General features: G+C 40.3%; 1 protein-coding gene across 5 annotated transcripts in view; it reads left to right on the top strand.

Moving 5' to 3' along the window:
* MYO3B (myosin IIIB) overlaps positions 1-10,851 on the top strand; it is a 545,921-nt gene that overhangs the window by 358,679 nt on the left and 176,391 nt on the right. For all 5 annotated transcript variants that reach the window (XR_001007340.1, XR_001007338.1, XR_001007339.1 and 2 more), the window contains exons 26-27: positions 9,468-9,579; positions 10,523-10,685. Coding sequence is in view for 2 of the 5 variants with exons in the window: in XM_011991954.1 (XP_011847344.1) it covers positions 9,468-9,579; positions 10,523-10,685 (275 nt within the window). In the remaining 3 variants the exon portion in view is untranslated. The remainder of the gene's footprint in view (positions 1-9,467; positions 9,580-10,522; positions 10,686-10,851) is intronic.

Genomic DNA, 10,851 nt, shown 5'->3' with positions numbered 1-10,851 from the left:
AAAAAAAAAAAAAAAAAGGAATATTCTTTGGATCCCTTACATGTATGTTAAGGACAACCAGACAGCTGGTACTCAGATAGAAGAAATCAACACTTTAAGTCAAAAGCCTGATATTAAAGGTGCTGGAGCATCAAAAGTCCCTGCTAGAGAGTCAAAGATACCAGGTGCACACAGGAAGAGCTAGGAAGGTTTGATAAGTGTAGAGAAGCCTGAATTAAAAGACCTGGGTAAGCCTCAGATCTTCCACTTATTAAATTTCTCATCTTGGGCCAATTGCCTTCTCTCTGGCTTTCTCCTCTGTAGAAAGAAAGAGTTTTTATCAATGATTTTAAGTTCTCCCTCAGGATCTAAATGTTTACTAAAGGAGCCAGCCAGTCCCTTGCACAGACAGCCCTGTGGGAATGCCCAGGCATAGAGAGTTTTGACACAGGGCAGGGAAGATCCGTTTGTGAGTGTGAGGAGGAACAATGAGATTGAGGTGTCCTAGATCCCCAGTGTGCGGTGTAGAAGCCCCCAAATCTGTGGGGAACTTGGGCAGTCAGTGAACAAAGAGAACAGAAATGATAGGGAAGGAAGTCACTAAAAACAACCTTCTACCATTTATGGTTTTGCACAGAATTTACCTCTACCTTTCGCAATATTGTAAGTTTATCACCAAGGTTGGCTCTGTGTCCTCAGTTTACCTACATGAGAGCAATCAGGGTTCTCCAGAGAAACAAAACCAGTAGGGTGTGGGTGTGTGTGTGTGTGTGTGTGTGTGTGTGTGTGTGTGATGTAGACTCAGTAAAGTCTAGAGACAGAATCCATTTCTTCCTCATCACGGGACTTCAGTCTTTTCCCTTAAGGCCTTCAACTAATTTTATGATGGCCACCCACATTATAGAGGGTAATCTGCTTTACTTAAGTAATAACAATATGAATTCTTCTGACCTATAAACATGATACCTCTCTCCATTTATTTAGGTCTTCTTTAGATTTTTTTAGCCAATGTTTTGTAGTTTTCAGTGTACAGGTCTTGCACATTGTCAGATTTATCCCTATTTATTTTACATTAAAATGCTATTACGAATATATTTTTTCATTTTCAGTTTCTTTTCTTTTTTGTTTTTTGTTTTTTTGTTTTTTTTTGAGATGGAGTCTTGCACTATTGCCCAGGCTGGAGTGCAGTGGCGTGATCTCGACTCACTGCAAGCTCCACCTCCTGGGTTCATGCCATTTTCCTGCCTCAGCCTCCCGAGTAGCTGGGACTATAGGCGCCCACCACCACGCCCAGCTAATTTTTTGTACTTTTAGTACAGACGGGGTTTCACCGTGTTAGCCAGGATAGTCTCAATCTCCTGACCTCATGATCCACCCATCTCGGCCTCCCAAAGTGCTGGGATTACAGGCTTGAGCCACCGCGCCCAGCCAATTTTTTTAAATTTTTAATAAGAATTAGATGTTGGATGTTGTCAAATGCTTTTTTTCATTTATTAGGATCATATGCTTTTTCTCTTTAGCTTATGGTATGGCATGAAGTCATTCATAATATTTCCCTGACTATTCTTTTAATATGTGTAGAAACTAGGATATCACCAATCTCATACCTGGTATTGGTAATTTGTTTCTTCTTTTCCTTTCTTTTTTTCTGATCTATATGGCTAGAGGTTTACCAGTTTTATTAACTTTCTCAGAAAACCAGCTTTTGGTTTCATCAATTGCTTTCCTATTTTCTATTTCATTGACTTCTACTTTGATCTTTATTATTTCTTTTATTCTGCTTACTTTTGGTTTAATTTGCTCTTCTTTTTCTAATTTCTTATGGTGGAGGTGAGGTCATGTATTTGAGACCATTCTTCTTTTCTGGTAAGTTTTTAACACTGCACATTTCTAGATACCTTGACACATTGTATTTTCATTTTTATTTAATTTAAAGTACTTTCCAATTTCCTTTTTGATTTTTTCTCTGGCCTCTGGGTAATTTAGAAGTCCCTTCATAAATATTTGGGAATTTTCCAGATATCTTTCTGTCGTTGATTTCTAATTTAATTCCACTGTGGCTAGAGAACATACTTGTGTGACTTGAGTATTTTTTAATTAATTAATTAATTTTTTTGAGATAATACCTGAGCTCTATTCCAGACCAATTTAAATCTGAATCTCTGTGAATGGGCATAAATAGGTTTTTTTTTTTTTTGAGACAGAGTCTCACTCTGGTCGCCCAGGCTGGAGTGCAATGGCAATCTGGGCTCACTGCAAGCTCCACCTCCCGGATTCACTCCATTCTCCTGTCTCAGCCTCCTGAGTAGCTGGGACTACAGGCGCCTGCCACAACACCCGGCTAATTTTTTCTGTATTTTTAGTAGACACAGGGTTTCACTGTGTTAGCCAGGATGGTCTCGATCTCCTGACCTCGTGATCCACCCACCTCGGCCTCCCCAAGTGCTGGAATTACAGGTGCGAGCTACCGTACCCGGCCATGTATTTTTTAATTTATTAAATCATGTTTTATGAACCAGAATATGGCGTATCATGGTAAATGTGTCATGTACACATGTCAGCACTTTGGAAGGCCGGGGTGGCGGATCACTTCAGGTCAGGAGTTCAAGACCAGCCTGGTCAACGTGGCAAAACCCTGTCTCTACTAAAAATACAAAAAGTAGCCAGGTGTGGTGGTGCATGCCTGCAATCCCAGTTACCCAGAAAGCTGAGGCAGGAGAATCGCTTGAACCTGGTAGGCAGAGACTGCAGTGAGCTGGATCTCGCCATTGCACCACTTCAGCCTGGGAGACAGAGATGAGACTCCATCTCCAAAAAAAAAAAACAAAAAAAAGATTTGTTAGGTAGAACCAGAGCTGTGTTAATGACTTATATTTCCTCACTATGAAGTAAGATCCTTCTGAGTACTCTATTGTCCTATGAATTATGAGGTCAACTGGTCAGGCTGGCATAAGCAGCTGGTATTGCCAGCCCTTTGTAAGCACCAGGCACTGTTCCCTCTAATCCTCTCAGATGGTTCTTTCCAGGCTTGGATAGTTTCCTTGTATGCATGTCCCAGTTAGTACTCTGCTGAATGCTTGAGGATATCCTCCACAGATCTCTTTCTCTTTAGCTCTCTCCTAGTTTTCTGTCCTATAAATTCTAGCTGCCTAGGTGGTAGCTCTCAGCATGTGGTAGTAGAGTCTGAAGTCTGATAAGTTCAGTTCAGTTTTGCCCATGTTGTGTTGAAAGAGGTCAGGTACTAGTTCTTTACCAGAAAGAAAATAACCTGAGAAATAATCCGACAACTGATCAGGAATACACAAAGATTCCAAAATTTCTAAACACTTCTTTTCCTCCATAATTAAGTTGTCTTTCAGTAAATACAGAGCTCATGTTGAATGGAGTCCAGGGCCACCTTCCCTCTTTACTCCTTCTCCATAGTGCCCTCAGTCTCTCTCCTACCTGTCTTCTCTTTAAGGTCCTGCTTCCTCTGGCGGAAAGCCTGGAAGTTCTTGGAGACCTGATCGACTTTGTTTCTGGCTGTGTCCTGGAGAAGCAATGTTTGGTCGTTACAATTTCTCAGACTTATGTCCTTCACATTCTTCTGAGTGGAGCCAGAGCAAAGACCACAAACCTTGTTTTTGCTGACATGCACCAGGTCTCATGGGACAACTGTGGTGCATTTAACAAAGTCTGTTTCTCTACTCTGTCTTACCAAAGATTTGTCTTCATTTGCACTAAAGAACATAAGAAAGGAGAATGTGGGGAAATGAAAGCTCCCTTCTACCCTCAAAGGTAATACTTTTCAAGTTAAATCAGTTAAATAGGCCAAGAAATTAACCACCATTGATTTGATGAGGGATGTGTCTACATTCCGAACAATAGCTTTTGGTTGGGGCCTCTCTATAAAGAGCGTAATAAAGTGTAACATGGAAAACCCATTATATCTAAACAAACAAAAGCTAAAGAGCTAAAAGAGATCAATTCCTCCCAAATCTCCAATTTTTTTCGAGTAGAAAAATTTTATTTTTCTTAGGCAAATTTATCAGTCTTTTCTTTTCTGGCAAGAAGTAGCATTTAACTTGATTCTTTCTTGTTTTTTTTTTCCCTTGCATCAAAAATTAAACTTCATTAGCTGGAGTCTTATCAGTTGTTTAAAAATATTAATGACCTGGACATCAGTGACCTTGGATAATAATTTTAGCCTCTGTCATTTAATCTGTCATCTTGGATAAGTCTTTTTTTTTTTTTTTTTTTTTTTTTTTGAGACGGAGTCTCGCTCTGTGGCCCAGGCTGGAGTGCAATGGCACGATCTCAGCTCACTGCAAGCTCCGCCTCCCGGGTTTACGCCATTCTCCTGCCTCAGCCTCCTGTGTAGCTGGGACTACAGGTGCCCACCACTACGCCCAGCTAATTTTTTGTATTTTTAGTAGAGACGGGGTTTCACCGTGTTAGCCAGGATGGTCTCAATCTCCTGACCTCGTGATCGACCCATCTCGGCCTCCCAAAGTGCTGGGATTACAGGCATGAGCCACCGTGCCCAGCCCCAAGTCATTTTATATCATTAAGAGTGGTTTTTGTTATCATTACTAGCCAGAAGACTTGATGAGCTTGAGAGATCTTTTGTGGTGGTTTTAAAATATGTCTACAAATTATTTGATATTCCCCCCTTCATTCCTCTCCCATTGAATGTGATCTGGACTTAGCGACTCACTTCTAAGGAATAGAAGAATATAGAAGAAACGAGAGTATGTCACTTCTAAGCCTAGGTCATAAAACACATTGCAAATTCTTTTCTTTCTCTCCCTCTCTGCCCCCAACCCCGACCCCGAGACCCTTTGTTCTGAGGGAAGCCATCTCCTATGTAATGAAGCGACTCAGGCAGTCCCCTGGAGAGGCCCATGTGGCAAGGAGCTGAGGCCTCCTGCCAACAGCCAGTGAGGAACGGAATCTTTCCACCAACAGCCATGTGAGTGAGTCACCTTGGAAATGGATCCTCCAGTGCCAGTCAGGCTTTCAGATGACTGCAGCCATGGCTGACATCTTGACTGTAATCTCATGAGAGACCCTGGGCCAGGAATAAGCTGCTCCTGAATTCCTGACCCTCAGAAACTGTGTGATGATAAATATCTGTTTTTAAGGTATTAAATTCTGAAGTAATTTGTTATGCAGCGGTATAAAACAAACATATCCTGGAATCTTCCAGATCCTTCCAGTTTATGATTCCATAATTTAAATGCAGGAGAAGGTATCTCTAGTTGCCTGCTACTTTTGCTAATACTCCCCAAACTGCTTTGCCTGTTATATTTAAAAATTCTTCCTTGAACAGCCTGCATTTCATGCAACAAAACATTTTAGACAGAAAATGAAATGATATTTTTTGAATAGAGATATTTTTCAACTGGATATATACTATTTTGATAGCTTGTATGTTTTAATAAAATGAAGCCTTGGGAAATTTATGTCTTCCATAAAATTCTGCAGCAGGAAGTGCTCTTTGGTCCTTGAGGGCTGTCAGAAGTTATGTGGAGCCAGGTGCGGTGGCTCATACCTGTAATCCCAGCACTTGACGTCAGGAGTTCAAGACCTGCCTGGCCAACATGGTGAAACCCCGTCTCTACTAAAAATACAAAGGTTAGCCAGGTGTGGTGGTGCATGCCTGTAATCCCAGCTACTCAGGAGGCTGAGGCACGAGAATTGCTTGAACCTGGGAGGCAGAGGTTGCAGTGAGCCCAGATCATACCACTGTGCTCCAGCCTGGGCAACCGAGTAAAACTGTGTCTCAAAAAGAAAAAAAAGAATGAAAAAAAAAAAGGAAAGGTAGAAAAAAGAAGAATAAGTTATGTGGATTTCTTGACATTTTATGCAACGTGTTGTGTTAAGAGCATTTTCCAAGATAGAATGTGTATAACTTTTACCAGACTTTCATAGAGCCTTGAGCCCCATGTCCTTCTCCCTACTCAAGATAAGAGTTAAGAACCACTTATCTGGTTCCTATTCCCACCTGTGGAAAGTTAGGTACAGAGAGGTGAGTGACTCACCCACAGTTAGAGACAGAGATCTTCTGACACTGAACTCAGTGCTCAGACTCCAATATGTAAAATCAATTCTACTTAGAAGAGGCAGCTCAGGGAAGTCTGGTTTTTGCAATACCCTCAAGTGTGCAGATTCTCAAGACTTTTACATTGATTATTTTGCTCTTGCATATGTTTTGCTTGATTAACTCATCATGCTGCTTCAGGAAAGGCGTAAAATGAATCTCTCCAGAAAACTCTCCCTTCCTGATGAACCTCTTGGCTTGGTCCCTTTCAGCTTAGCCTTTACATTGAAGTACACAGGAGCTCAAAGTGATTTATCACCGTGGTACCTGGTAGAATCCAAAATTATTCCATGAAGGAAATACATTATGCTTTTCTTACTTGATTACTATAGATATGTCACTTATATGTTTCTTCACTATATTTTGAAAACTACCTCTTTACATACAGTACTGTTACCCATCTCTTTCTGAACTAAGCTAGATATGAATATTATTATCATAATAAATTAAGATGTTTTGGTTGATGGACTGAAAACCAAAGTTAAGTTCTAATATTAATGTTCAGGATACATTCTGCCCATTTAGAAACTAACAGTTGCTAAAAAAAAAAACCCCACAGATGTCTGAAAAATAAGTATAAATCTTTGGTGAATTGGAACATATCTTGCACTCCTCTTATATCTTTCAAGGTGCTGGTCATTCATTAGATTCTTTAAATACTTAATCACCAGTAACATTGAGCATTCACCATAAGCAAGCCTGGGCTACTTAAAGCCAGTGGAGCCCGTGTTGTAAATGGCTGGTCCTAAAAGTATAGGAAATCCAGATTTTACCCTGACTTTTCTCACCACAATAGATTTACCAGTCATTCCCACCATCCCTGTGTGCTCCACGACACAATCTTTTTGCTGTAGCCAAAGCCAAGTCAGAGAAATCATAACGAAAACTACAGTCCTGGAGAACCTGGGGCTGAAGAATCTGTGCTAATGCCATAAACTGTCCAGAGAAAGGTCTAAGCTTGACTCCTGGCTGTCCCTCCTCCCACTTAGCTCCGGAAGATATCTGCTATGAGCAGGTTCCTGGGTTCTGCCAAATGATCTAGCATCATCTGGTCTTGGCCACTGTTCAGGTTCAGAGAGCACTGCCCCTTCTCCCCAAAGGTGGAAACAGATTTTCATAGCCTTGGAAACAGCCCCAGGGTTTCTGAATGCAAATGTTTCCAGAAAATTCAGCTTTATATCCTAACTTGAAAAATAATCTTGTAGCCGGAAGATAAAGTTGAATGAATCAAGTGCTGATTAGGTAGCCGTATTCTTCCGTAAACAGGAAGATATGGATATATTTGGCAGGGGGGAGGGATATGTTTCACATTTTGGTGATTATTTTAAGAAGTAAAAACAGCTCTATATTTAAAAGTAATTTCAAAATAGCAGATTAGTCTCATTTGAGGAATGGCAGGAAAATCCTTTGACAAAGAAATTAAATTTATTTCAAAGTTATCAAGGGGTTGAACTTAATTATAGATGGCAGCAAAGAGCAGAGAAAAAACTCCTTGCAAGTTTTCTAAAGAAAAACTAAGGTGAGATTTTCTAAAAGGATAATATATTTTAAAAGTTATATATAATATATAATATGTATAATATAATATATAATAAATATTTATATATATGTATGTTTTTAAATTTTGAGACAAGATCTTCTTGTGTCACCCAGGCTAGCGTGCAGTGGTATGATCATGGCTCATGCAGCCCCAAATTCCAGGCTTAAGCCATCCTCCTGCCTCAGCCTCCAAAGTAGGTGGGACTACAGACACATGTCACCATGCCTGGCTAATTTTTTAAATTTTTTGCAGAGATAGGATTTGACCATGTTGCCCAGGCTGGTCTCGAACTCCTGGGCTTAAGTGATCCTCCCACTTTGGCCTCTCAAAGTACTGGGATTATAGGAATGAGCCACTATGCCTGGTGCCTCAACAAGTTATATTTTTAAAAAACAGGGAGAATAAAGGAGAAGAAAGGAAAGGGGAGGAAAAAGCCCTTTTGGTAACGATGGACTTAAGGACACACTACCCCAAAAGTATGGCACTGTAACATTTGAGAAAATAGCAGAGGCAGTAAGGTCACTCTCACCTTCTCCTGCCCTTCTGCCCCGAAGCAGTTCATAAGACCCACATGTGAAAGCTACTCTTCCTATACCCAAAGAAAAGGAACATTCTTATCTCTGAAGACACAGGTACACAGAGAAGAATCTGAACAAACAGGTCTTGCTAAATTCCGTCAGTTAATTACCATTAGGGTAATAAACTCTTTTTTCAAGTCTGTTTCTCCACAATTATCTACTTCTTCATCAAAGCTGGCATAGAAATACACAAGTCTAATTGTTTCTTCAGGTTTTCATTTCCTCATGAAGGCTCCTGTGTCACTTAAAACTGACATTAAATGAATTTGTATGTATTTCTCTTGTTGATCCGTCTCTTGTTCTAGGGGCCTCAGCTGTGAACTTGGATGGGTGAGGAAAATAAATTTTTCCTGGCTGGGCAAGGTGGCTCCCACCTGTAATCCCAGCATTTTGGGAGGCCGAGGCGGGTGGATCACCTGAGGTCAGCAGTTCAAGACAAGCCTGACCAACATGGTGAAACACCATCTCTACTAAAAATATAAAATTAGCTGGATGTGGTGGTGCACGCCTGTAGTCCCAGCTACTCAGGAGGCTGAGGCAGGAGAATCGCTTGAACCCAGGAGGCAGAAGTTGCAGTGAGCCGGGATGGTGATGGTGCCATTGCACTCCAGCCTGGGCAACAAGAGCAAAACTCTGCCTCAAAAAAAAAAAAAAAAAAAAAAAAAGGATACTTTTCCATGCTTACAATGTTTTTCTTTGAAATTCTTTCATCTGAAAGTTTGGAAGTTCAGTAAAATGAAGTAATTTAAGAAAACAAATGTGGTTTTCATGATTGTATCAAGAAAACACACCTCCTCTATACGTTGAGTAAGATGAATCCCTCCGCAGAATCAGTAGTGTTAGGCTGTGATCACTTCTGCTATCTACAAATTGCTTTAGATGGGACTTTGCAAAGCAGAGTCAAAATATATACAATGGAATTTCTTTTTTATGATAGTGATACTAATATATAGGAGTACTACTTTCACTAGAGGAGTTGTCTACATTTCAGTTTTCTAAAAGGATTAGATATTTTGATTTTGCATGCATTAGACACCAAGTATGCACTGAATATGAATTACAAAGCAACATCAAAAGGGAAATAAATACATATTGCAGAACATGAAAGTAGGTAAGAGCCAAGTTAATAAATATAAATTATGTGTCTTTTACTACCTACTATGCTATTATTGGTGCTCGACAAATATTTACTATTAAAAAACAAGGTGTGTCAATGGTCCCAAGTAATTCTACTATGCTGACTCAAATGATGACTGAAAATGCTTCACTAAACTCTTTTATTTTGCAGGTATTATTACTTGGCATTCAGAGCACATCAAACACCTCTTGCTAGCAAAGAGAGCTGTGTGGCTATCTTGGAAAAGTCCAGATTAGATCACTGGGTGCTGGGAAAAACAAAGGTAGTTTGTTCTTTATTGTTCAGATTGTCCCGTGTGATTTCTTTGTCTCTTGTCAGTGATGTCACTGGCATGAATGGCTCTGTAAGTTGTGTAGCTTAGCAAACAAGACCCCAGCCTAACAATGATCTTTGCTGGTCTTGTGTCAAGAGGTTGGGGACCTTAGGGAGTAGAGGAGGAGGGTTTGCCTCCTGTTCTGTATGTAATTTGAGAGCCATTTAGCATTTCTAGAATGAAATCTTTGAGCTCGTTTAAAAATGTTTCTTTTCTCAGTGTTGCTTATTCCAATACCACATGTAAATACACAAATCATATCAATGGCAGTGATGAGTTTCTAGTAGAGTTTTGTCCATTTTTTCACTGGACTCATGTTATTTGCTACATAGCCTGATTATTAGTCTCAGCATCTGTAGCTTTTCATTTGGGAGAACATCATGTCCCCATAGGATCCCAGGTTTTTATGGTCCATCCTGATTGCCTTAAAAAAACAGCCTCAGCCTTATTGTCGATGGCAACACTGCTCCTACTCAGCAGAAATTAGATCACTGTGGATCATCCAGGTACCTCACCGTCTGAACTTCCACTGTTGGCTGGGTCATTCCTCTTGGTCAGCACCTTTATCAGAGGCTATGGGGAAAGAGAGTAGATAGGGCTCATACTGAGAAAATGGAACTCCTGACTGACATGAGACAGGCCTGGAGAGTGTTTGGAATCGCTAAAACCCTGTTGACCTCATCATCTGTTTACATCAATTATCAAGGATTGGCTCAATCTTAGAAGGAGAATTGTATTTACCCCCATGAAGTCAGTAATGTGAGCATAAGTCACATCGCTATAAACTTTATTTATATCATTGTTTTAATATTTTCATTTAGAATATGCTGTAGTAGAGTGAATTTCTGTTGAGGAACCCATATATAATGTTAAAAATAATGTCTCGTTTCAGGTTTTTCTCAAATATTACCATGTTGAGCAATTAAATTTGCTACTTCGAGAAGTCATAGGCAGAGTGGTTGTGCTACAGGCATATACCAAGGGGTGGCTTGGAGCCAGGAGATACAAAAGAGTCAGAGAGAAGAGAGAGAAGGGAGCCATTGCCATCCAGTCAGGTAAATGGTCCAGTTTTCATAAATACTGCTCTGGCTCTGGGTATTGGCATGCCATTAAGTACTGGGGAATACTCAACTGTTTCTTTTCTAAGTGGTTTCCCTCCGTCCCTCCTTCCCTCCATCCCTCCCTCCCTCCCTCCCTCCCTTCCTTCTTTCCTTCCTTCCT

This window comes from Mandrillus leucophaeus, unplaced genomic scaffold (genome assembly GCF_000951045.1).
Source record: "Mandrillus leucophaeus isolate KB7577 unplaced genomic scaffold, Mleu.le_1.0 Scaffold40, whole genome shotgun sequence".
Classification (NCBI taxonomy): domain Eukaryota; kingdom Metazoa; phylum Chordata; class Mammalia; order Primates; family Cercopithecidae; genus Mandrillus; species Mandrillus leucophaeus.
Note: the sequence above shows the minus strand (reverse complement) of the source record. Positions and strands in the feature narration are given on the sequence as shown.